Raw genomic sequence first — 24937 nt, 5'->3', positions numbered from 1 at the left:
TCCTTCTATCTCAACAACAGGCTCTTTATCCACAAGCCTCTAGAGACCTTCAGCAGCTCTGCTTAGCCCCCCAGTTTCGGCAGCAAGGGGTGGGGCAGGCACACCTGAAGGGAGGTAGAAGTGTGTATGGGGGGGTAGTTTTCTAGGCCGTTACCAAGGTGATGCCACCTGAGTTGGGCCCAGGCACCTGTTGCCTGGGAAACTGTGCAGGCGGGGCCCCTCCCCAGGGAGCCACCTGGGCCACAGAGCTGAGCCAGGAGGCAGATCAGGTTCCCAGAGAGCACTGGGGGGCAGGGGCAGTCGATACTGAGTGGGGGGGCACATTTGCATCATGAAATGGAGCAGGGGGCTGGCAAAAGCCATGGAAGGGTCAGTCTCAGGCTGAGCCCTCGTCTGCCCTATATCTGGCCAGTCACGACCCCCCTACCCCAGCTTGTCTTCAGTCTTTCCAGTCTTTTGTCCCTGAGTTCCCACATACAATGATGTTTGTCCTCCTGGGTCCCACCTGCTGTCAGTACCACCCACCACTGAACCCCATCCCATGCTCTCCCACAACCCCCCCTCCTTGCTGTGGCCCAATCCTGGCCTTCTGCTGCTTGCTCTGCTCCTCCCCTACCTGGGCCTTAAAATCCCCACCTGCAGAGGCCCCAGGTGACACCGCAGAACCTTCGCTGCTGAGAGGTTTCCCTGCAGCGCCAGCCAGGAAGGAACAAGGCTCTCTACTCTCTGCCAGTCTGAAGGAACCTTTTGAGCTGGGCCCAGATGTGACTGCAGGGTGTTCAAAGGGTGACGGCCTCCCACCAGACTCCAGTCACTCCGCTGAGCAGGACCAAGAGACAAGTTTGTGGTGAGTGAGCAGCAGACACCCACCTGAGAGAGGCCCACACTTGTGAAGACTGTTGTGGTCAGAAGACAACGGAGGGGCCGGGGAGATAGCTCAGTAGAATAAGTGCCAGCAAGCGCAGGGTCCTGAGTTTAATCCCCAATACCGCAAAAATAAATAAATAAATAAATAAATAAATAAATAAATAAATAAAAGACAACAGATACCCACTCTTCTTCCTGGGCACCGAAAACCACATATCTGACCCCAACCCACCTGCCTGGGGCTGAGAAGACTGAACAAACAGGCAGATGGCATCAACTGGCCTTGAACTCCTGGGCATGACTCTGGCTGTGTTGGGCTGGCTGGGCACCCTCGTATCCTGTGCGCTGCCCCTGTGGAAGGTGACTGCTTTTATTGGCAACAGCATCGTGGTGGCCCAAGTGGTGTGGGAAGGGTTATGGATGTCCTGTGTGGTGCAGAGCACTGGCCAGATGCAGTGCAAGGTGTATGACTCTCTGCTGGCGCTGCCCCAGGACCTGCAGGCTGCCCGAGCCCTCTGCGTTGTAGCTCTCCTTCTGGCCCTGCTTGGCCTGCTGGTGGCCATCACGGGTGCCCAGTGTACCACATGTGTGGAGGACGAGGGCGCCAAGGCCCGCATTGTGCTCACCGCAGGGGTCCTCCTCCTTCTCTCAGGCATCCTGGTGCTCATCCCAGTCTGCTGGACAGCCCACGGCATCATCCAGGACTTCTACAATCCACTGGTGGCTGAGGCCCTCAAGCGGGAGTTGGGGGCCTCCCTCTACCTGGGCTGGGCAGCGGCTGCTCTACTCATGCTGGGTGGGGGGCTCCTCTGCTGCACATGTCCTCCACCCCAGATTGAGCGGCCCCGTGGCCCCAGGCTGGGCTATTCCATCCCCTCCCGCTCTGGTGCATCTGGTCTGGATAAGAGGGACTATGTATGAAGCAGGGTACTTTGTAGAAGCCAGCATCTGGGCTTTGACTTCTTTTGTCTTTTACCACCACCCCACTCCTGGGAAATCTTTTTTTTTTTTTTTTTTTAATCCATTCTTATATAGAGGTTAGATAACCTGGTTCCAGGATTAGTCTCAGCTGGCCTGGATGAGCCAACCTCAGTGGTCCCCTCTTCATGGAACCAGGGCCAAAGGCCCTATACTTCCCTCTGTAATTGCTCTTCTGTTGTCCAGGACATGGGCCTTCCCCTGCCCCAGGAACTTGGAGTCCACTGAAATAACTGCAGCTCCTTGTCTCCAAAATAAGGAGTCAAACCTGTCCTGGAGCTGGTCCATTCTGGCCCAGCCAATACTTGTATCTAAGACGCTTGGGGCCAGGCCTTTTTGAAGTAGCCAGTGCATAATCCCTACTTTCTGTGATCGGAATAAAGAGAATTTGTAATTGGGCTTCCTCTGTTCGAGTTTTGTTTTGAGACAAGATTTCACTGTATAGCTCAAGATGGCCTTAAGCTCATGTAGCCCTGGCTAACCTACAACTCTCAGTGATCCTCCTGCCTCTGTCTCCAGAGTACTGGGATTACAGGTGCACACTGCTGTGCCCAGCTGGGCCTCCTGTTCCATACTGAAGATCCCTGAATAGCCAGGCCAACACCTGATTTAGATCCTACCCTGGGGCAACCTCATTTGGCCACGGGGTCTGAGCCAGGAGGGAACAGGGACAAGGGATGATGATGGACTTACACACACATTCTCTTCTAGCCAGACTGGGCACCGATCAGCTCGTAGCAACAGCAAAGACATATTAACAAAACATGTTTTATTATGTGAGCAGAGCATAGGCAGAAGCAAGCAGGGTTGGAGGTGCTCATGGCGGTCTTCAGCACAGCTGGGGCCCGACTTGAGAAGGGTGTGTACATGGTGGCTGGATACAGGAGCCAGAGGTTAGAAGTCATGGGGTGGACAGTTTTCTGGTAACTCAATCATTAGCCCTTCCAGGAATAGGTCTGACGGACCCCACCCCCAGCAGCAGCAGAAACCCTTGGTATAAGGCCATCTTGTGGTCACAAAGGCCAGAACAGCAGCAGCCTTTGCGTTGGTTCCATAGCTCCAGTTTGGCTTCCAAGATGGCTATGCTATGAATGAAAAAAATACCCAGAAGTTTAAAGCATCGCCTCTTTGGCTCCATCATCCAAAGATGAAAAATGAAAACGGCAGAGCCCAGGTGGGACTGTTGGTCATCTTGGTTTCATTATCAAATGGATTTAAAAGACACCCCCCCAATAAAAACAGCAAAAAGCAAAAGGTAAGCACCAACCCCGAAGCTGTTAAGTGTCACCATCTCAGCTTAGGGGTGACTCCAACTCAGGGGCCAAGACCAGTGGAGCACTCAGCCCATACCTGCATCAAACATAATTCTTGGTGGGGTACTCAGAGGGCCCCCTAGAGGGGGAATGTGGGGCAGATGTTGTGTAGCGGGCCATGTAATGGCTGGAGCTCTGAGACCCTCCAGAGGGGCAGGTGTAGCACAGCAGCCCCCCACCCAGGAGCAAAAGGCCTGAGGCAGCCCAGCCCAGGTAGAGAGAGGCTCCCAGCTCACGTTTTTGGGCCTCAGCCACTAAGGGATTGTAGAAGTCCTGGATGATGGTGTGGGCTGTCCAACAGACTGGAATCAGAGTGAGGATCCCAGAGATGACAAAGATGATCCCAGAGGTGAGCACTAGACGGGCCTTGGAATCCTTGTCCTCTACACAGGTGGTACATTTGGCCCCGGCAAGGTAGATGAGCAGACCAAGCAGGGCCACAAGCAGGGTGACAACACAGAGTGCTCTTGCAGCTTGCAGGTCCTGGGGCAGTGCCAGCAGAGAGTCGTACACCTTGCACTGCATCTGGCCAGTGCTCTGCACCACACAGGACATCCATAACCCTTCCCACACCACCTGGGCCACCACGATGCTGTTGCCAATAAAAGCAGTCACCTTCCACATGGGTAGGGCACAGGATACCAGAGCTTTCATCCAGCCCAGCAGCACCAAGACGAGCCCCAGTATTTGCAGCCCAGCAGAGGCCATGGCAAAGCTGAGGAGGCTGTACTGAGAGGGAGGGAGGACACAAGCAGAAAAAAAAACATTACAAAGTGTCTAGACCCCAGGCCATGATCTGTGTGACCTCACACAGGCCACCAATAGCACGTACTCCAGGAACTGGTCACTATGTTCTGTAATGGGGGTGGAGCACACTCCCTGAGCCTCATTTTCTTTTTCTTTCTTTCTTTTTTTTTTTTTTTGGGGGGGATTGAATTTAGGACCTTGCATTTGCCAGACAAGTGCTTATTCTACTGAGCTGTCTCCCTAGTCCCCTCATTTTCTCATATGTAAAATAAGCACTTACTGCTTTCCTAGTTATGTGACAGCCTCTGGCAGATCACCCCAATTGTTTTGGGTATGAATGACAGGCAAGAGGATAAAGCAGATTCACATCCATGGCCTTTGCCACTTCTGCATACTTTTTTTTTTTTTGAATAGGGGATTGAACTCAGGCCCTTGCGCTTGCCAGGCAAGTGCTTATTCTACTGAGCCATTTCCCCAGCCCCAACATCTCCCCAGCCCCCTGAGTACATTTTATCATTCAGTAAAGTGCAATTTCCACATGCTCTGGCTTTAGCATGTTTCAGGCTCAAAATGTCATTCTCAGGGTTGAGGATGTAGTTCAGTGGTCAAACACTTGTCTAGCATCCTCTGAGTCCCCAGTTTCAATCCCCAGCACTGCCACCCCCCAAAAAAATCTTTTTTCCACCACTCAAGGTCCAAACTCCTTCAACCAATCTGTTTGTATCAGCTGATACTATCCTATCGTCATCTTGTGCTCTGAGCCTGGCACTCCACCACTCTCCCAAAGTTATTCCTCCTAGGGTGGATAGCCAGCCTCACCCTGGAGGGGCAGGAGAGACTGGGGAGAGGCAAACAAAGACTCTCATCCAGAAGCAATTCCTCCCCCAGGACCCCAGTGACTCCCTGGTCCACACTTCAGCATTCCCCTGCGGACCATGGTGCACACTTGCCCACAAGTTTGGGGCCATTTTCCTGTTTTAGACCAAAAGATCACACTAGGGTCCTCTCAGGACACAACTTTCCTAGGAGGAACTAAAACCCCAGGATCAGTCCAGTCCCTCACCAACACCCTGGCTGCACCTGTCCCTCAAGGTCCACTCTGGGCCACAGGTCCAGGCCCACCCTGCTCAAGGCCGTCTGTGGCTGCCCATGACACAAAGTTCTGCACGCATAGCTTAGACCTACCTGTAGCTCCTTCCCTAATAGCACAGTCAGGCAGCAAGTTTCGATCCCCTTCTCACTTGCTCATTCTAGGGGCCGAGCTCAGAACTTCCACGTAGATCCCTTTTGAGGGTGGCCCTGCCCTGGTCTCCTTCCCTTTCCACAACCTGAGGGGTCGGCTACACCCACCCCGCTCCACTCGGTCACTTCAGCGGGGAACCCGCCGTTGGGTCCACTTCTTCAGGGGAGGGGGACGGGAGCCCCGCCCCAGAGAGGCAAGGCGGGTGGGGGAGGGGTGTACAAAGTTATGGAGTCTTTTGTCCTGGGAAGAGGTAGGGGAGGGGCATTTAAGACTTCAAGAGCTGCTCCGGGTTCAGTGTGGCCCCCTGCCTAGCTCGACTCAACGGCTGCCTCTAGAGCGCCGGTCAGGTTCTACTGTGCGCCTCCACCCAGGCCGCCACGATCCCTGCAATCCTGCCCTGCGAAGGTCTCTCCTGACCCCCCCAATCCACACACTTGCTCGAGGCTCACCTGGGAAATGGACCAAGGAGATTCGCCGGCCGAGTGAGGGAGAGGGGTGGAGGCGGGGGTCTTAAAGGCGAGCTGACGTCACTGTTCCACCTCCCCGGGGAGGGGCAGAGACCCCAGCCCGACCACACGGGCGCGCGCATTCCTGCTTGGTCGGGGCAGTGGGGGCGCTCGCGACCGAGGCCGCTGCACCTGTCACGCGCTGGGCTGCGACCGCCACTTACTAGCTTTGAGACCTCGGGAATTGACTCACTCTTCAGGAGCCTCAATTTTCTTTCTTTTTCCTTTTTTTTTTTTTGTGGCACCTGGGACCGGGGATTGAACTCTCAGGACCTTGGACTTGCCAGGCAAGCGCTTATTCTACTGAGCTATCTCTCCAGCCCCCAGAAGCCTCAATTTTCTACTCCAAAATAACAATAAAACTGCTTTATTTATTTATTTATTTATTTATATTTTTTAAAGCCTGAATTTTAGTATGTACTTCCTAAGGTACAAATTAAAGAGCACATTATTTTTCTGCTGTTACTGCTGTATCCCCGGATCCCTTAAGAAACCTGCAATTGAGCTGGGCATAGTGGTGCCCGCCTGTAATCCCAGCACTTGGGAGGTTGAGGCAGGATTTCCTGAGTTCGAAGTCAGCGGGGGTACGACATAGGGAATTCAAGGCCAGCCTGAAACACATAGCAAGACCCTGTCCCAAACCCAACCCAATCCAACCCAAAGCCCCCCCAACCAGAACCAAAAAAAAACCATCCTGCAGTTAGCTCATAAGTACTGTGGTACACGCTGATAATCTCAGAACTCCGGAGACTGAGGAGGGGGATCAGAATTCGAGCCCAGCGTGGGCAATGTAGTGATTTAGCAAGACCCTGTCTCGAAAGAAAGAAAGAAAGAAAGAAAGAAAGAAAGAAAGAAAGAAAGAAAGAAAGAAAGAAAAAGGAAGGAAGGAAGGGGCCGGGAGATGGCTCAGTAGAATAACGCAAGGGACTGAGTTCAATCCCTGATTCCACCAAAAAAAAGAAAGAAAGAAAGAAAGAAAGAAAGAAAGAAAGAAAGAAAGAAAGAAGAAAAGAAAAGACGAGACTGGGACACAGCTCAACGCAAAGGCCCTGGGGTTTATTCCTCAGTATCAGAAAAAAAAGAAAAGAAACAAAAGAGAAACCTGCAGTTATCTCTACAGTAGTTGCTTTGTACGGGCCTCTCCTATTCCACATCCTCCGAACTTCAGTCGGGAGAGGCAGGTCCAGGTCCAAGTTCCTGCAGCCTGCAAAGCTCCCGCGCTGACCTCGTATTGGTCTAGAGAGCCCACATAGCGGGCCCTTCGGGGCGGGGTGTACAGGGCGGCTGGGGTGAGGGCTCCGCCCCGGAAGGCGGGGGCGGGGGCGGAGCCGGGGCCTCGGGTGCTGGCCACTGAGCCCCGGCAGCAGACTGCTGCTGCCGTGGGACGCGCACCATGGCTCTGGGCAGGTTGCGCTGGCTGCTGAGGCTCCTCGTGCTGGGGCTTGTGCTGGCGCTGCCGCGCACCGCCGCTGGGGAGCAGGCGCCAGGTACACGGGGCTCGGGGGGCCGAGGGACCCAGGGCCAAGGATATGACCCCGGACCAGGTGGATGGACGTGGGGTGTGGGGTCCGGTGGGTCCGGACGTGGAGCTTCCCGCTACGGAACATCTCTTCCCGCTCCGGGTTTTACTCGCAGTGCGGACTTCACTTTCTTTGCCCAGTCGGGGTGTGAAGGGCTGCTGTCCCACACGCCCGTAGCGGTAACTTAGAGAGAAAGTAAGTTTGGGACAGGATGTTTGGTTTGGTGAGGGGGCACGCCCTCCCGTCTGGTCTTTACGGGGTCTGTTCACTCCAGTGACAGAAGAGTGGGGGTCCCGAGAGTCATGGGGGTCTGTGCCCTCTCTACCAGTGGGGTGCCCCCTGCCATCCGGTGACTTCAGTGCCCAGCTATGCGGGGGGGGGGAGGGATCGGGGTCGGGCTGGGTGCCCAGGAGTGAGTCACACGCCGGCGGCGCGGGGGTTGTGGGGACCTGAACCCCCCCCCACCAAAGTTCTGCGATACCCTACCCAACCCCCCCCCCCGTACTGCCGTGTCCGGGTCAGGCCGTGCGGTCACCTGTGAGGAATGCAGGGGGGCTGGGGGGTGGAGGGCGCCGGTGACTCACGTTATTCGAGCCGGCGGACCCTGACCTCAGCCCCCAGAATAGCAGCGCCCTTCCCCCAGTGTCTGACCCGCGGCCCCCTCCCCAGGGACCGTCCCCTGCTCTCGCGGCAGCTCGTGGAGCGTGGACCTGGACAAGTGCATGGACTGCGCGTCGTGCCCAGCGCGACCGCACAGCGACTTCTGCCTGGGCTGTGAGTGAGCAACGGGCCGGTAGAGAATGAACCCTAGAGGAAGGGAGAGTTGCTGGGATGCAGAGTAGAGTAGATGGTTTCGGATGTGGGGAACTAATGAAAAGGAAGTGAGTTTGGGTTCAAGGCTAAATAAGGGGTGGAGCTGGACCTGAGAGGGTCAAGATCTGACTTGAGTCCCATCCCTAGGTGCTGCGACCCCGCCTGCCCCTTTTCATCTGCTTTGGCCCATCCTTGGGGGCGCCCTGAGCTTGGCCCTGGTGTTGGCGTTGCTTTCTGGCTTCCTGGTCTGGAGACGGTGCCGAAGGAGAGAGAAGTTTACCAGTCAGTGTGTCATTCCCACCCTTCCACCCTCTCATCACTCCACATTTCCCCTGCTCATGATGTCTCCCACATCTCTCTTGCAGCCCCCATAGAGGAGACTGGTGGAGAAGGGTGCCCAGGAGTGGCACTGATCCAGTGACTGAGTGCCCCCACCAGCTGGGGCCTCACCCGCCCATGGTTCATTCATTCTTCTGGAGCCAGCCCCTGCTTCCCAGAAAGCCAGAGCCAGAGCCAGGCCTCCTCCAGCCACAAGGGGGAAGAGAGTTGTGAATCACCTCTGAGCTGAGCCCAGGGTTCAGGGTAGGCTTCCAAGGTGTCTCGTTGCCCTGTTTGGCTCCAGGACAGAAAACAAGCCTCAAGCCTCTCACAGTAAGAAACTGCAGCATTTGCACAAAGGGGTCTCCCTGTCCCCTAATGTCTTGGAGACCAGGCTGACTCCAGGGCCAGACAAAACACTAGGCCCCACCCACTCAGATGGACTGAAATGGGGGGGGGAGGGCAGGGGTCAGCCTGGGGCAATTAGGGACCTGTTCTTAACACTAGAGGGCTGGCCCTCTAGGAGGGCTGGCCCTAAAATACAGACCTCCCCCACCCCAAAGAGGGGTAGGAGATATTTATTTTGGGGATAAAGTTTGGAGGGAAGAATTTATTAATAAAGAATCTTTAACTTTAAATGGCTTGGAGTATGGCATGATCCTGTCTGACTCCACAGAGCTGGAAGGAGGGAGTGAGTCAGTCGCCTGCTGCGGGGGTGGGGGTGAGGCTCTGACTCACACATTCTCAATGCCTGCAACCCAGCCTGCCAGGACCTGGCCAGCTCTGACCATTTTCCAGGGAAGATCTTGAAAAACCTCAACATCCAGCACCCCACCCTCCTCACAGGCCCCATATTCCAGAAGGGTCTTCCTATGTAGCCTTCAATTGCTAGGCAAGCTCTTCACTTTTGGAAAGAACATTTCCCTTCCCATGCTTCGATCCTCCTATCTCAAAAGTCCACTGAGGTCAGTGTCCTCCTCTGTTAGGGGAAGGTCCTGGTGCCCAGGTGTGTGATGTAGAGGATAAGTAAGGAGTCCATCCCTTCGAACAGATTGTCAGTCTTCATTTATTTTTATTTTTATTTTTCCCTTTTGTCTTTTTGTTTTGTTGGTGCCAGGGAATCAAACTCAGGACCCTCACTTGCCAGGCAGGGGCTACACTGATGAACCATACATATCCCTGGTCCTGAGTCAGAGTATCATTATGCAAGTTCAGGCTGGCTTTGAACTCAAATGGTAGCCCAGGCTGACCTCAAACTTGCAGTGATCCTCCTGCCTCAGCCTTCCCAGTGCTGGGCTTACAGGCGTGTGCACCACCATGCGCGGCTGAGGTTGTTAGTCTTGTAGCAGGCAAGAAGGTGGGGAGAATCATTGTCCACCAATGTTCAGAGCTTGATTATATCCCCAGCTGGGGTTGCAGCTATGAGGGGGCTGGGGGTATCCCCTAGCCTCAGCAGCCGTAGGGCTTCTGGGATCAGGCTTCCAGGGTATCGCCAGAGAAGCAACTCTGAGCAGGGGCTCCTGGAAGAGGAAAGGACAGTCAAGGCATGGGGCTGAAGCTGGCCTGGCAGAATCACCTCCCCCAAGGTCCAGGTTTCAGGGAGCCAAGATGGGAAACAGCACAGAAATTAGAAGTTTAAAAAGGCACATACGGGCCTGGGATAAAGCTCAGTGGCACAGCACCTGCTTGGGAAGCTCCTGGTCCTGAGTTCAAGTCCCAATAACAAAAGAAAATAGCACGATGAGGCAGGAGTGGCTCTGAGGAACAGGTATCCTCTAGGAGGTCTAATCAGTGGAAGTTGCCTACCTGAGTGGGGGCAGGGCAGAGGGGAAAGTTATGGGGGTGCTGCAGTAGGGGTGGTCATTATGTAGGCTGAGTCGGGAGAAGTGGGTGGCCATGTTCTCCTCAGACAGGAACTGCTTGTGCAAGAGCTCCCTGGGGAGAAACAGGAAGGAGGATATTGAGAGAGGAGGCTGCCGGACAGATCCAGAGGTGACATCCAGGCGGAACCCCCCCCCCAAACTCACTGCTCCTCCTCCAGGTGCACTTGGTGCTTATGGGCACAGCTCTATGGAAGGGAGCTGGGAAAAAAGCCAGGAGTACCCAACTTTCTTGGTTCCTCCCAAGGATCTGCCCTCCTGAACCTGCAGGTCTGCCAGGAACCCCCAGCCCATTCCTAACTCTACGCTAAGCCACTCCCATCTGGCCATCCAACAGCTCAGAAGTCTTGACCCCCTAGCTCCCAGGCTTAACCCTGCTTCAGCTCAAACGCAAGCTCCACAGTTCACCTCACTGGGTGTTATCCTGCAGATCAGCCCTGCGTCTCCAGCTAAAGCTCTGGAGCCCGAGTGCCCCCAAACACACCTGGAGTTCAGGTCCCGCGTCACCCCTGAGGTGGCTCGCAAGGCGAGACCTGGGGAGGCCCGCTCCAGCGGTTGCGGCAAGATCATTGAAATTCAGGTCCGGTGGACTCAGGTGGGATCCAGGCAACAGGGGCGGAGACTTAGGGGCGTGGTCCAAATGCGAGGGGTGTGGCCTCACGGTGCGATGGGCTTCTGCGCAAGTGCGGAAGAAGAGCGGTGCGCGGCCGAAAGGCGGGTCTACTTGGCGGAGTGGGGGGTGGGGACCCGGCGTGGCAGGAAAGCACGAGCGCCAATTCTTAAGGGCTCAGGGGTTCGCTACGCTCTCCTCGGTCCCTGAGAAGCGTGGCAGCACAAGACGACCACCTTGCCCGAATCCACCGGCAATATCGAGGTACTGGTCACGAAGAGGAGCAGCTCTCGGGCACGTCCGGCGTCGGGGAGGCTGCGTTGCGCGGGCGCACTCTGGGACTTGTAGTCCGGAGATGGACCGCATTACGCCTCTGACGGTGCCTCTGGGTCAGGTGAGCCGGCCTGCGCGTGGTGTTTTCTGGGGTTTGCAGTCCGTTTGGCTTCGAGGAATGGTGTGGAAGCTCTGGCTTGTGGAAGAGATCAGTGAGGCTCTGACTCCGTAGGGGGCGATGAAGAGGAACATGAGCTTTAGCCGAAGTGAAAGTAGAATGTAGAGGCTAGAAGACAGTATTAGGGCCGGCGAGATAGCGCAGTGACCAGGGATATCGGCACGCACGACAGCGCCGGCCCCGCCCCCGGGTACGCTGAGCTGGCCTCTGAGACCCGGCGTGGGCGCTCACGCCTGTGATCCTGGAGCTGGAGAGGCGGAGGCAGGAGAATCGGTGTGAGTTTGAGGCCAGCATGAACTACATAGTGAAATCTTGTCTCAAAAAAGATGAGAGAGGGCCGGGGAAATGGCTCAGCGGAATAAGCTCTTCCCTGGCAAGCGCAAGGGCGTGAGTTCAATTCCCGGTTCCACCAAAGCTGAGAGACCTGAACCTAGGTGTTGTATGCCGCTATAATCCCAGCAATCCAGAGGTTAACGAAGGATGGTTGCTGAGAGTTTGAGGCTCACCCTGTCTCAAAAATAAGTAAAAAGCATAAATAAGTAAATAAATAAGAAAATTGATGCAGTAATTGTACAAGAGGCTTTTTTATTCCAATACTGGGGATTGAATCTAGAGCCTTCACACTGAGCTACATTCCCCAGCCCTTTTATTTAGTATGTTGAGACAGGATTTAGATAAATCGATAAAATCTGAGGAAGGGGCTGGAGAGATGGCTCAGTGGTCTAAAGCACCTACTTGGAACAAGCTTGGCAAAGCACAGGGACCGCGGTTCAATCCCCCAGCACCACATGCCAGCCAGCCCCGCCCCCTGGTGGGCTGAGCTGACCACACACACACACACAATGTAAAATAAATAAATAAAATAAATAAATTAAAAAAAAATCTGAGGAAAGGGCTTAATTTGTAATCCTTCCTCAGCTTCCCAGGGTACTGGGATTATATACATGTGTCATCATGCCCTGCAAGAGCCACTTTTTGAGCATTTTCTATGAGAGCCCCACACAAGACTGTTTGTATGAACTTTATTTATTTATTTTTAAATTTTATTTATTTATTTATGTGTGTGTGTGTGTGTGTGTGTGGCCAGCTCAGCCCACCAGGGGGCGGGGCTGGCTGGCATGTGGTGCTGGGGGATTGAACCACGGTCCCTGTGCTTTGCTAAGCTTGTTCTAAGTAGGTGCTTTAGACCACTGAGCCATCTCACCAGCCCCTTTGTATGAACTTTATACATTAGCTTGTGCACTAGCTCATTTAATTGTGAGAGGATCTCCTGTGAATGTCATTTCACTGTTAAAAAAACTGGTAGAGGGGCTGGGGAGATGGCTCAGTAGAATAAGCGCTTGCCTGTGTTCAATCGTTGGTTCCGGAAAAAAAAAAAAAAAAAAGAAAGAAAGAAAAAGAAAAACTGGTAGAAGAGGTTTAATGCTTGCTTTGCCCTTCCTAGGTATCACATCCCAATTCTTCTTTTCTTACCCCCTTCTTGGAGTCACTTCTGAGGCTGCGTGGGCAAGGGTCTGTGTAGTGAACATCTCAAAAGAGGGCTGAGAGGCAGGCATTGTGGCACACTCCTATAATCCCAGCACTCAGGAGGCTGAGGCAGGAGAATCATTCAAGACCAGCCTGGGCTACAAAGTGAGCGCAAGGCCTGCCTGAACCGCATAGCAAAACCCTGTCTCAAAATGACTGGAAAAAAAAGGGGGGCTGAGAAGTCTGGGCCTGGTTGTGACTGGGGAGGCAGGGAGGAGCCTGTGGACAGAGGCTTCATCTAGTCCCTTCCTACAGGCTGAGGTGTTTCAGGCCCTGCAGCGGCTGCACATGACCATCTTCTCCCAGAGTGTCTCGCCCTGTGGGAAGTTTCTGGCAGCTGGCAACAACTATGGGCAGATTGCCATCTTCAGGTACCCTCACCACTGCTCTCCACCATCTTGAGCCCTGGCACTTGGCCTCCTGGGTCTGATGCCCCCTCTCCTGACCCCTGGGCCTTCCTTGCCTCTCCCCCTTCAGCTTGTCTGCTGCTTTGAGTTCAGAGGCCAAAGAGGAAAGCAAGAAGCCTGTGGTGACCTTCCAAGGTGGATGTAGCTGTTGACTATGATTTAGGGGACTCCAGGGTAAGTGAGGTGCCATGGTGGGCTTTGCTCAGGTTCTGCATTTCCCTTTAGCCCATGATGGGCCTGTCTACAGCATGGTCTCCACCGATCGACACCTGCTTAGTGCTGGAGATGGGGAGGTGAAGGCCTGGCTTTGGGCGGAGATCCTGAAGAAGGTAAGAAATCTGGAGCCTGAAAAAAGGCTGTGCTGCCTCACCCAGAAAGAGTCTTAGTGGTCACCCAGCGTTTTCTTTCGTAAAGGGCTGTAAGGAAATGTGGCGCCGCCAGCCCCCATACAGGTAAGCCAGCCCCCATACAGGTAAGCAGGCTGTGAAAGCCACGTTGGGTGAGGGCACTACCTCGCTGACACTGACTTGCCCTTCTTCCCCCAGGACCAGCCTGGAGGTGCCTGAGATCAATGCCTTGCTCCTTGTTCCCAAGGTCTAAGCTTTTTACCAGTTCTTGGCTCAACCTTCACCCCTTACCTATTCCCTGTCCTGCTTTGACCTGACTTCCAGCCCCACCCTGCTCCCTCTGCAGGAGAATTCCCTCATCCTGGCTGGGGGAGACTGTCAGCTGCACACTATGGACCTAGAAACTGGGGCCTTCACGGTGAGCAGAGCCCTGGAACTGGGGCAGAGTGCCAGGGTAGGCACTCTTCCTGGGTCTCATCCTCACTCTGTCCCTCTCCCTACAGCGGGCTCTCCGGGGCCACACAGACTATATCCATTGCCTGGCACTTCGAGAACGGAGTCCTGAGGTGCTATCAGGCGGTGAAGATGGGGCTGTGCGGCTTTGGGGTAAGGGGGTGATTGCCTGGAGGGCAGAATAGTGGGAGGGAAGTGGGGTCAGTAGTGGGAACCTCATGGCTCTTTCCCAACAGACCTCCGCACAGCCAAGGAGGCACAGACAATTGAGGTTTATAAGCATGAGGTAAGGGGATACCCACATGCCTGTTCTTTCCCCCACCTGGTCTCTGTTTTCACCTCTCCCCTTTTCTCTCTCAAAGGAATGCTCCAGACCACACAATGGGCGATGGATTGGATGCTTGGCCACTGATTCAGACTGGATGGTGAGCTGCAGAGGGCACGCAGGACTGGGGGAGAGTATCGTTGCCAGCCCTGTTAGCTGAAGACTTCATGGCTCACAGTGGCTGGGAACCCTGTACCCTTCTGCTCAGGTCTGTGGAGGAGGCCCAGCCCTCACCCTCTGGCACCTGCGATCCTCCACACCAACTACCATCTTCCCCATGCGAGCACCGCAGAAGCATGTCACCTTCTACCAGGATTTGGTGAGGCTCTCTACCTCCTTCTGTCACCCTCTCCAGGATCCCCTCTAGCCCTGAGCCCACAGTGTCCTCCTTGTCCTCCACAGATTCTGTCAGCTGGACAGGGCCACTGCATTAACCACTGGCAGCTGAGTGGGGAGCTCAAGGCCCAGGTGCCTGGCTCCTCGCCAGGGCTGCTCAGCCTCAGCCTCAACCAGCAGCCAGCAGCACCTGAGTGCAAGGTGGGCCTAGCAAAGGGCTCTGGGGGTCCCAGGGGGTCTAGGAAGTGTGGGCAGTTCAGTCATGGCTCTCCTGCCCCCAGGTCCTGACTGCTGCAGGCAACAGCTGCCGGGTGGATGTCTTCACCAACCTGGGCTACCGTGCCTTCTCCCTGTCCTTCTGATACCTGGCCAACATCCCATCCAATCCTGACCAACTCCCATTTAGAGTCTCTTTTATTTTTATTTTGTTATAATAAAGTTTCAAGCTTTTCTTCCTTGTGTTTTCTTCCCAAGAATGGAGACCAAAGTCCATGTAGTGATTTATATATTACTCTGTCCAATTTTGATACATAAATATCTACCCCTTCTCCTGCCCTGAAGCTCCTCTGAGCAGCGGGGGCTAGAGAAGACAGACCCATTCAGATGCAGAAAAATAGACAGCTCCGCCCTGCCACCGACCCAGGCCCCTGGCCTCCAGAGCTGGCCTCTGTCCCGGAACAGCTCCTGGCTTTGGGACCAGGGGAGAAGGGCACTGGTCCTGCGTGGAAATCCGGGTCCTGTAGTGCAGCTCCATTGACCATTAAAGGAAAGTAAGTGCCACCGTGAGGAAGGATGCCCCTTTGGCCGGCTGTCAGGTTCTTCGGAAGAGGTTACTGAGGAAGCCGCCGGCTGGCCCAGGGCCCAGGCGCAGCGAAAAGCGAGTGGAGGCGCGGCGTGGGCCTGACGCTGCTGCGCTCAGCTCCTTCTGGCGCTGTGAGCGCAGTTGCTGCCCAATCACCACCTGCATATCGTCCTGCGGGAGGCAGGGTCGGGGATGTGTCGCGGTCCTGGGTGCCGGGATCCCGCCCCCTGAAGCCGGCCCTGAGCCTCACCTGCCACGCCTCCAGCTCCTGCGTTAGCGCCACCTTCTGGCGGATGGTGCGCAGCAGCTCGCGAGACAGGGAGTCCCGCTCCAGAGAGACTCGGCCAAGCTCCAGCGACAGCTCCAGGGCCCTGTGGGCAGGAAGGGCGGGTAATGGCCTGAGGACGCGTAAGACTCCTCGGTGGATGGGGAGTAGCTTACACTGGACTAAGAACGTCGGAGGGTCCCCGGGTTGGGGAGTGGAATAACTACAAGCATGTCACAGATGGGAAAATCCAGGGAAGTACCCTGGAAGATAGCAGAGACTCACTTGTTCACGGCTTCATCTCGGTCTGAGAGTGCGCTGCTCAGGGTCTCCTCGGGGTCTTCGTGTGCCCGCAGCTCCTTCTGTCTTTGGAGCTCCTCCCGAAGGGTCTGCAGCTCTGCCTGCTGCAGGGCAATCTGTGGGCAGGAAAGGGGGTAGCAAGTGGGCCCCTGGACCTTCTATGCAGTCCTGGCTCTGGCTTTCATGGCTGTCACCTGCAGGAGGTTATAGGAGCCTTGTTGGGAGTGGAAGGGGGACGAGGGTTATGTTAGGAAGTCTTCCTGAGTTTTACCTTCAGGCACACACTGGAAATTGAACCAGGACTTTTTTTTTTTTTTTTTAATGTATAAAATACAGGGTCTCACTGTGCAACTCAGACTCATAGTGATCCTCCTGTTTTCAGCCTCCCAGTGCTGGGATTACAGGTGCACCCCACCACGCCTGCGGGGGTAGGGCCAGCGCGGCATGCATACTGGGGATGGAGCCCAGGTCCCACCTCTTGCCTAAGTAGGCGCTTTGCTAGCCCTGAACCAGGACTTTTGTACTGAGCTACATTTCCAAGTCTTTTTCTTTTTCTTTTTCTTTTTTTTTGGTACTGGGGATTGAACTCAGATTCTTGAGTTTGCCAGGCAGGTACTTATGCCACTGAGCTATTTCCCCAGCGTCTTTTCTTTTTTTCTTTTCTTTTTTTTTTTTTTTTTGAGACAGGGTCTTGTTAAATAACTAAAATTCCCAAACTGGATTTGAATTCCTACTAATCTTCCTCCCCGCCTTTCAGAGTCCTGGAATTACATACATGCCACAGCCAGGTGGGTTCTTATAGTATGACTGCAAGTTCGTTGAGATGGTGGGAAATCCAGGTATAGAGAAGACGGGGCTTATAGGACAAAGGCTGGGAAGTGAGGATGGGAAAGAACAGGATAGCTAGTGAGGAGCAGCACCCAGCCCCTCCCCCACCTCATCCTGTAGCCTGGCTACTTCCGTCTCTTTCTCCTCCAGAATCTCCGCTGGACTCAGCGGTGCTCGCTTCTTCGGGGGCTCCAAGCTGTCCACCTGGGGTGAAAGCTGTAGGCTGGAAGCCTCTTGGGTCTCCGTGGACAGGGTGGTCTGTGGGCCAAAGGATTGGTCAAAGCTATGTGGATTTTCCTGGTAAGAGGAAGAGAGGTGGGGGGCTGGGGAGATGGCTCAGTAGGATAAGTAGGATAAGCGCTTGACTGGCAAACGCAAAGATCTGAGTTCAATCCCCGGTTCCACCAAAAAAAAAAAAAAAGAGGAAGAGAGGTGGAGTTCCCTTTTTGGCTAAGATCAAGTGATGAGGAGTGGAGTTCCATGCTGCTTGCTGATGGCATGGGGTTGGGGAGGGAGCCAGAAAGCTCACCTGGGCGTCTCCGACTGTATTTGCATCCTGCTCCTGCTCTCGGTCACTATCCAGACTGTGGGCGAGCTCTGACTGCAGCGAGGCGCTGGACACATTGACTTCCTGGAGGCGTGATTCCTCCTCTAGCTCTGAGACTCGCCGCTGCAGCCTCCGCAGTGCGCTCAGAGCCTCACCAGCCTCAAAGCGCGCGCGTTCCAGCTGCAGGGAGTCGAGCCAAGGCATAGATGGTCAGCCCTGCGGGCAGGCACCTGCATCCCATGACAGGCCTCCCAGGGGCGCCTGCGTGCCAGCACCCCAGAGCCCCAGCTCCCACGTACGCCCTAGATTGCAGGGCCACCTTGGGCCAGCGCACTTCTGAGCTTTAAAGTTTCCTTACCTATAAAACAGGGCACGCTAGGCATCAGTCCCCCCCAGCCACACCCCATCAAGGTCATCTCACATAAGGTGCGTCCTTTTTCCTGCTCAGCTACCTTCTAGCTCCACTAATTGCTGGGATCCCATGTTTATTGATCTTTTCTTCTGAGCCTCATAGCTTACTCACCATCATTACCATCCCATCTCACAGATGGGGAAACTGAGGCAGGCCACCCAACAATAGTAAGGAAGGGATGTTAGGATAAAAAGCCAGGCAATCTGATCTCTGAGTGCAAACTCTTAAGATTTCAAACATTAGACCTGCTCCTTTTTCTTTCCCTTTTTCTATCTCTGCTGCCCCAGACATGGTCCAGGCCAGGCATTTCCTGTTTGAACTCCAGCCTTATCCCCCTCCCCCAACTCTCCCCCAACTCTGATTCATTCTAAAAGTACACCTCTCCTGCTCAACAGCCTTCTGTGACTCCCACTTGCCCTCAAGCTAATGCCCATACTCTCTGGCACAGTGTGCAGGCTCCCAGTGATCCAGTTCTGCTCAAACCTCCCAGAAATCCCCAAGGCCCTTGCCAAGGGCTGGGCTGACTGCCCACTCCCTCCAGCCCTAGGTCACCTCCAGGCTGTGCTCCCTCCTCTCTCTCCTCAGCAGCAGCAGCTCCTCATGGGTGGTCTGCAGCCTGCCCTGACCCTTGTCCACCTCCTCATGCAGGCCTCGAATCTGGGCCTCCAGGTCATGCCGGCGGCTCTGCAGCATCTGATTCTGGGGCAAGGACATAGAGCTTGGGGTTGGGGGCAGCCTAGGTGCCCCAAGTCCAGCTCTTCTAGCTCAGACCAGCCCAACCCCAAATCCCCACCCTGAAGATTCACCTCCCCTTGCAGACTCTCCAGCTGTGTTCTCAGCTCTGCTCCAGCCAGGGCCTGGGCCTGGCACTGGGCCCGAAGTGAATCCAGTTCTCTCTGAAGCTCCTGCTCAGTCTGAGAGGCCTGGGTAGAGGGCACAGGGAGTGGGATTCCCAGTTAACTTTAGCCTCAACACATAACCAAGGCACCTATCCCCATGGAGAACACATGTACTGGCAGTCCCCACCTCTCCCAAGGCCAGGGCCACTTACCTGGGCCAGCTGTTGGCTGAGCCTGAGGTTCTGCTCACTGAGCTCTCCAAGGGCCCGAGCCCGCTCTCGCCCGCTGTCCTGTTGCTCTGAGAGCTGTTCCCCCAGCTGGGCCCGCAGAGCTGCCACATCACCCTCCAGCTCCACAGCCTTGGCCTCCCATTCTGCACCCCGGGCTGCTAGGCCCCGGCGAAGCTCATGGTTCTCCTGCTGCAGCCGCTGTAGGGGACCATGCAGAGTCAGAAACAGAGTATGGAGCTGGAGCGGACCCAGAGATCGGGGGGATACTGACCTAAAGAAAGCATGGGAGTTGGGGGTGGGGGTAGACATGAAAGCAGGAGAAAAGAGCACAGGACAGCAGAGGGAGGACACCCAAGGATCAGAGAGAAGGCTACAGACACGCAGTTGAGGGGAGGGTCAGGTTTGGCAGAAGGCTGGCAGTGGGCAGGGAGATTAAGGCCTCCTGATACCCACTCACCTCAACCTGCTGCCTGGACTCCTGGACCCGAGGTCGCAAGCGCCGTTTCTGGCGCCTGAGTCTGGCAGAGTTTAAGCCACGGCCCATGGCTTCACTCCTACACCTGTGGTGTCTGAGGGGCTCTGCAGGCTGAGCCTCTGCCCAGCCCCTCTCCCAGTTCCCTCTAATTAGCCCTGGCCAGTCTGATCAGAGCTCCACCCTCTGCCTGCCTTTCCCCAAACCTGCTTGACCAGTGGCAGGACGCGAGCTTGGCACACTCAAGTGCCTATTTTAGGGAAGAAGCCAAGTCAGGGGCCACTGTTTCTAGGCCCCCAAAACAGGAAGGGTCCAGGGCAGGTGACAATAACCACAGATGTTACAATTATAGTACTGTGTTAAGTAATCCTGACAAGTGCTCTACTTGCAGTATTTTATTTAATCCACCACAGGGAGAATTACTAAGGTTCTCAGATGAAAGCATGGGCTCAGAGAGGTTCAATGCCTTCTTGCCTACAATAAATTTCCTGCTCCACAATAAATTAGTGGGGGGCCCAGCCCTAGCTCAGTTCTTTAAGTGGCTGCTTCCACAATGCTGGCAGCCTCAGTTTGCTGTAGTTCGATCCCCACAACACTCCAGCCATGCAAAAGTGCCCTGAAGGCATTCAAGGAGCAAAACACACACACACACACACACACACACACACACACACACACACACACACAATAAATTAGTGGAACAGGAAATCCAGTCCTGGGAGCCAAACTCTTAACCTAATGTGGCCCTGGGATTAAGCTGACAGATTTGAGATCTGATTATCCTGGCTGGTGCTCAGTTCTGTTGCTGTATGTCCTGGGCAAGTCCCTTTAATATCTCTAAGTCCCATGAGGGATATTTTAAATATCAATCACCTTGAAAAAGCCAGGAAGAGTCACTAACCCAACCAACCCCCTACAAGAAAAACCCCTGTTCTGTATTCATGCCTTCTTGCTGTGTGACTTGCTTCCCCATTTGGTCCTCATTTAATCAGTTTTACCTGAGCAATTACGCTGTAATCTTATTGATTGACCATAGTTTTGCCCCACCTCATGCCTACCTAGCAAGTTCCCATTTTTCCCCACTTTAGACCCACCTCACGTCATGGATTTGCTCTATAAAAATCACTAGAAAAGACAGGTTTCTGGGCAACCCATGCAGGTCCTTTTTTTTTTTTTTTTTTTCCTTCGGAACCATGGATTGAACTCAGATCCCTGCACTTGCTAGGGAAGCACTTATTCTACTGAGCCATCTCCCCGGCCCCTCAGGTCCCCTTTTGTCTCTTTCTTGGATAGAAGACTTCTTTCTCCCAACAAATATATTTTACTCTTTTTATTTTTTTATTTTTTGGCCAAACTGGGGATTGAACTCAGGCCCTTGTACTTGCCAGGCAAGCACTTATTCTACTGAGCTATCTCCTTAGCCCCTTTGGCTCTTAGCAAATTGAAACAAAGCAAAACAAAATATCTCCAAGTCTCATCTTTCCCGCTTTCCAATACTTCCTGAGCTCCTTCTGTTCTGGCACCTGTTATGATTAAGCAAGGCCCTGAAGTCCACTGTCTCAGCAGCTTGGAGTCCAGAGGGTCATGGAAAAATTACATGCTTGAACCCAGTAATTTCAGAGGGAAACTGAGGGTTGTAAAGAAACCTGAGAAAGTGGCAACTGAGGAAAAGAGGAAAGAGGTGGGCATCCCCTGTAGAGCAGTGGATGTTGGGATTGATTCCTGCAGGGCAGGAAGGAGACAACCAGGAAGAGGGCCGCCTTAAGGAACAGCAGTGCAAAGGCCCTGTGGGTACAAGTTTGAGTCAGCTTGGGGACTTTTAGGCTGTGGTAAGAAGTTTCAGTTTCATCCTAAGTGCAAAAGAGAGTTTCAGGGAGGTTGTGGGCTAAGAGTAAAATGATCTGATGGTCACTGGCGGCCCCCTGGGATTAGACTCCAGGAGGTAGGAGGGGATACCAGGTAGAGGGGAGTGGGGCTTGGTCCCAGGATAAAGGCTGAAAAGACCACCAGAAGCAGGTAAATTCGGTGTTTGTTTGTTTGTGGTATCAGAGATCGAACTCAGGACCTTGCCCTTGCCAGACAGGGGCTTATACCACTGAACTATCTCCCTGGCCCTTTGTTTTGTTTTTTGAGACAGGGTACAGTTCAATTAACATCTTTTTTTTTTTTTTTTTGTACTGGGGATCGAACTCAGGACCTTGTGCTTGCCAGGCAGATACTTATACCACTGAGCTATTTCTCCAGCCAGGGTATAGTTCAGGCTGGCCTGGAACTCACTATATAGCTAAGGCTAGTCTTGAAGCTGTGGATCCTCTTGCTTCAGCCTCCCAAGTACACCACCATGCCTGGCTAAGCAGGTGAATTTGGAACAGGGTTTAGAGGATTCAACAGGGGGAGACTGCTCCTGTATAGGGAATTAACTGCCACTGTGGTGAGACACCCAGTAGGTAGTCTGGTTGGGACATCATAGGGCAGTTTATTATCCAGATCAATGCTGAACAGAGATTTGGTCTGATAACAAGGGTGCATCAGGGTGTCTAGGGTCCAGACGTGAACCCCAGAATGAGAGTGGGGCTGACTACAGTCTGGACAGAGGGAAGATCCCTTCGTAGTTTGCAGAGTTGAGCAAGAGTGAACTAAGATGATGCATGGGGAGCACTTAGCCAGGTGTAGAGGGAGTGGCCCCTAGGACCTGTTAAGTGGGAGTCACACTATGCTGTTGAGGATCCAGGCTGCAGATCTAGAGGCCTAGCCTAGAGTCAAGCAGAGGTCTGAACCAAGATCTTGACTTGTCCTTAGATGTGTGTGTGTGTGTGTGTGTGTGTGTGTGTGTGTGTGTAGACATGCGCCAAGGATCAAATTCAAAGCCCTGGCACATATTAGACAAGTGCTCTACCATTGAGCTACAGCTGTAGCCTAGATTTCTTGTTCCTAAGCACGGAGCTCATGGCACCTACAGCATCTATGGGAACAGGGGTCAGGGGAATGAGGCCCAGCCCCAAGCTATTCCAGAGGCATTCCCTGCCTCCCTGCCTCCCTCTCCATGTCTTCTTTCTCTTCCCTGGTCACTCCAGCCTTCCTGCCCTCCTCCAGCCCCAGTGGCCAGCTCACTTCCTCACGCTCAGTGTGCTGGGAGCTCAGGGTCTCCAGCTGCCGCCGAAGCTCCTCGTTGCGCTCCAGAAGCATTTTGCCAAGTTCTGCAGCCAGCAACAGGTCCTTCTCCTTCTGCTGTAGCTGCAGGGCGAGGTCCTCTGGCTCCTCAGGCACGGGGCTCACTCCCAGGAATGAATCCCTCCGTTCCAGCACAAAGGGGAAGAAGCCTTCATCGCCGCTGGGGGAGGTGCCCCCAGAGAGCAGCCCTGTAGGGAAACTGGGCCCTTCCGGGGAGCTCATGGCACCTACAGCACCTATGGGAACAGGTGGATATAGTCTGAGCGCTCCTCCCCTGGTGGCCCACACCTGGTCATCCCAGTCCTGTAGCCAGGCCTCCCTAGGACAAAGGGGTTAATGATCTGTGTTTTGGCCACCCAACTCCGTTAATGTCCCCAGGGTAGACTGAGGCAGGGAGCAGAAGGAAATGAGACACCTTGCTTCCACTTCTGCCCCTAGGACACTTTGGCCCACACTCTGGGGCCACAGCCACACCACCAGAGGTCCCTACATGGTCCTACCCCCTTCCCTGAGCTCAGCTCTTTTGCTCCCAGCCTCTCATCACTGGGCATTGATTGCCAGAACTCAGGCTGCTGTGGACCTATCACTCAGGGATAACTCCAGATCCTTCTCCCAAAATACGGGGTACTCTCCTTTGGGAACTTAGGTGTCCCCACCCTTTGTCCCCAAGAACATAACTTTTTCTTTCAGCATCCCAGATCCCCTGTCCTCTTTCTAGTTTTCCAGGAGTTTTGAACCCTGGACTTGAAGGTTGCATTCCTAGTGTCCACTCCTCCTGGACCCCCAGCCCCATCCTCTCATCTTGTCCAAGACAGAGGCATTTTTTATCTCGCCAGCCAGGACTCAGAAGCTGTCACCTGGAGACCCTCGTTTCCCAGGGCCCTGGCAGCAGGCCCAGGCAGGGCGAGGTAGCAGGTTGTGCCGGCTGGCGCACCGCCGCCACGGCTGCGAGTTTCTGTTTACTTCCCGGCCCGCCCCTGGGACAGGAGCCCTGGGTCCCCAGGGCCGCGCAGAGCCGCGCAGGGCCGCGGGTACTGGGGGCACAGCACTCGACAGAAGGCCCGGCACGCGGGCACTTTGGCCTTGGCCCCCCGGGGGTCCCCATCACCGGCCCACGCGGGAGCGCGCGCACCTGTCCTGCTTCTCCCCTCGCAGGGACAGCAGCCGGGCGGGGCGCGCAGAGCAGGTGTGTCACGGGGGTCCCAGCGCCGCCCGCCCTTGAGCTGCAGCCAGGGTTCTTCTGAACCCAGGCGGCAGAAGCCTTCCTTCCTGTTCTGTCCTGTGCTGTCCCGTCCTGTCCGTGTCGTGGCTGCCCCGCGGTGCCAGAGTCCGGCCCGACCCGGCTAACCCTAATCCTCCCCACTGACAGTCCCGCCCAGAGCGAGAGGGCCCGGCCCTTGTTGCCCCCAGGCGCTCACCCGCCGCCGGGCTGCCTCCGAGGTCCCGCAGTCCTAGTCCCCTCTTCCGGAGGCGGCGCCAGGTGTTCGGGCCGCACAGGTGAGGGGGCGGTGCCGCGGGAGGGGCCCGGACGCCTCCTGGTGGCCGGAGTGGCCAGGCGGGGTCAAAGGAAAGTCGCCTCCACCTTCTCAGAGGTACTAATCCATTTTGCTGCCGCTGCTATTGGAACTGACTGCTTTAATCGAACATCTACTGTGTGTGATCCTACGCTGAGATAGACACAAGCTGTTTTCCTTTTCTTTCAAGGCTGCCCAGTGGATTTTTTTTTTCTTTGCGTTTTTAGGGGTTGAACCCTAGGGCTGTCACATTAATTACATTCTTTTATGATTCATATTGAATATATATTGTGGGAAGTTGGCACATATATACAGTATATCCACTTTAATCCATTTTACCTCTCTTCCCCCCTCCTGTTTCCCATTTCTAAAAGGTCCACCTCTCTGTCTTGTTCTCTTATTTTGCTCTTTAAATTATTTACATTTTGGGTTTCTCATATAAGAGAAACCACATGACATTTAGTTTTCTGGTTTATTTCACTTACCCCAGTCCAAAAAAAAAAAAAAAAAAAAAAGGTTTTATTTATTTTGTTTTATCTTTTGATTTTTCCAGACTGGGTCTTGTTATGTAGTTCAGGCTGGCCTTAAACTCAGTATAGCCCTAAAATGGCTTCTCATGTTTAGTGATCCTCCTTTCAGCCTCCTAAGTGCTGGGATTACTGGAAGGCTTCATCACACTACGAAAAACTTGTTTTTTAAATGTATGTATTTAGTACAGGATCTCACTATGCAACTCAGACTTGTAGTGACCCTCCTGTTTTCGGCCTCTCCAGCGCTGGAATTATAGGGATGTGCCACCACGCCCAGACTCAGTGGGCTCGTGGGCAGGGCCAGTGGGGCATGTGGTGCCAGGAATCAAAACCCAGCTATGAAAATTTTAAATTATTTTATTTATTTGTTTATTATTATTTATTAT

At 54.2% G+C, this 24937-nt stretch overlaps 6 protein-coding genes across 11 annotated transcripts; 3 read left to right on the top strand and 3 right to left on the bottom strand.

Annotated features, from left to right (window-relative positions):
* Nucleotides 1-974: 974 nt before the first annotated feature.
* Cldn9 (claudin 9) lies at nucleotides 975-2178 on the top strand. The gene has a single exon (XM_004627841.2). It carries the CDS (start codon nucleotides 1135-1137, stop codon nucleotides 1786-1788), a length of 654 nt encoding a protein of 217 aa, XP_004627898.1. The 5' UTR covers nucleotides 975-1134; the 3' UTR covers nucleotides 1789-2178.
* Nucleotides 2179-3200: 1022 nt separating this feature from the next.
* Cldn6 (claudin 6) lies at nucleotides 3201-3866 on the bottom strand. The gene has a single exon (XM_004627840.1). The coding sequence runs from the start codon at nucleotides 3864-3866 to the stop codon at nucleotides 3201-3203; it is 666 nt and encodes a 221-aa protein (XP_004627897.1).
* Nucleotides 3867-6984: 3118 nt separating this feature from the next.
* Tnfrsf12a (TNF receptor superfamily member 12A) lies at nucleotides 6985-8952 on the top strand. Its single transcript, XM_004627839.2, has 4 exons — nucleotides 6985-7141; nucleotides 7844-7948; nucleotides 8135-8269; nucleotides 8353-8952. Exons 1-4 carry the CDS (start codon nucleotides 7048-7050, stop codon nucleotides 8406-8408), a joined length of 390 nt encoding a protein of 129 aa, XP_004627896.1. The 5' UTR covers nucleotides 6985-7047; the 3' UTR covers nucleotides 8409-8952.
* Nucleotides 8953-9372: 420 nt separating this feature from the next.
* Nucleotides 9373-10780, bottom strand: Hcfc1r1 (host cell factor C1 regulator 1). 2 transcript variants are annotated; one of them, XM_023711536.1, is made up of 4 exons: nucleotides 10670-10755; nucleotides 10333-10386; nucleotides 10112-10240; nucleotides 9373-9825 (listed from the first exon to the last, which is right to left on the bottom strand). In XM_023711536.1, the coding sequence occupies exons 3-4, from the start codon at nucleotides 10201-10203 to the stop codon at nucleotides 9690-9692; spliced, it is 228 nt and encodes a 75-aa protein (XP_023567304.1). In that variant the 5' UTR covers nucleotides 10204-10240; nucleotides 10333-10386; nucleotides 10670-10755; the 3' UTR covers nucleotides 9373-9689. The 2 variants fall into 2 exon arrangements, with proteins under 2 accessions (XP_023567304.1, XP_004627895.1); XM_004627838.2 differs by lacking the exon at nucleotides 10333-10386 and having other exon boundaries at nucleotides 10670-10780.
* Nucleotides 10781-11111: 331 nt separating this feature from the next.
* On the top strand, nucleotides 11112-15092 carry Thoc6 (THO complex 6). Of its 3 annotated transcripts, none has more exons than XM_004627836.2 (13): nucleotides 11112-11189; nucleotides 13029-13144; nucleotides 13251-13315; nucleotides 13406-13509; nucleotides 13595-13632; nucleotides 13726-13774; nucleotides 13874-13945; nucleotides 14031-14133; nucleotides 14217-14266; nucleotides 14343-14405; nucleotides 14514-14624; nucleotides 14708-14842; nucleotides 14923-15092. In XM_004627836.2, exons 1-13 carry the CDS (start codon nucleotides 11151-11153, stop codon nucleotides 15001-15003), a joined length of 1026 nt encoding a protein of 341 aa, XP_004627893.1. In that variant the 5' UTR covers nucleotides 11112-11150; the 3' UTR covers nucleotides 15004-15092. The 3 variants fall into 3 exon arrangements, with proteins under 3 accessions (XP_004627893.1, XP_023567303.1, XP_023567302.1); XM_023711535.1 differs by lacking the exon at nucleotides 11112-11189 and adding an exon at nucleotides 11217-11340; XM_023711534.1 differs by lacking the exon at nucleotides 11112-11189 and adding an exon at nucleotides 11357-11519.
* A 41-nt stretch (nucleotides 15093-15133) lies between these two features.
* On the bottom strand, nucleotides 15134-23981 carry Bicdl2 (BICD family like cargo adaptor 2). 3 transcript variants are annotated; one of them, XM_023711533.1, is made up of 10 exons: nucleotides 23640-23707; nucleotides 22448-22743; nucleotides 18847-19062; nucleotides 18602-18718; nucleotides 18348-18494; nucleotides 17366-17563; nucleotides 16945-17094; nucleotides 15994-16124; nucleotides 15694-15814; nucleotides 15134-15614 (listed from the first exon to the last, which is right to left on the bottom strand). In XM_023711533.1, exons 2-10 carry the CDS (start codon nucleotides 22727-22729, stop codon nucleotides 15453-15455), a joined length of 1524 nt encoding a protein of 507 aa, XP_023567301.1. In that variant the 5' UTR covers nucleotides 22730-22743; nucleotides 23640-23707; the 3' UTR covers nucleotides 15134-15452. The 3 variants fall into 3 exon arrangements, with proteins under 3 accessions (XP_023567301.1, XP_004627892.1, XP_023567300.1); XM_004627835.2 differs by lacking the exon at nucleotides 23640-23707 and adding an exon at nucleotides 23926-23981 and having other exon boundaries at nucleotides 15135-15614; XM_023711532.1 differs by lacking the exons at nucleotides 18847-19062; nucleotides 23640-23707 and adding an exon at nucleotides 23926-23981 and having other exon boundaries at nucleotides 15135-15614.
* Between the last annotated feature and the right edge of the window lie 956 nt (nucleotides 23982-24937).

This window comes from Octodon degus, unplaced genomic scaffold (genome assembly GCF_000260255.1).
Source record: "Octodon degus isolate 3935 unplaced genomic scaffold, OctDeg1.0 scaffold00021, whole genome shotgun sequence".
Classification (NCBI taxonomy): Eukaryota; Metazoa; Chordata; class Mammalia; order Rodentia; family Octodontidae; genus Octodon; species Octodon degus.
The sequence above is the reverse complement of the archived record's forward strand: the minus strand, read 5'-3'. Positions and strand labels throughout refer to the sequence as shown.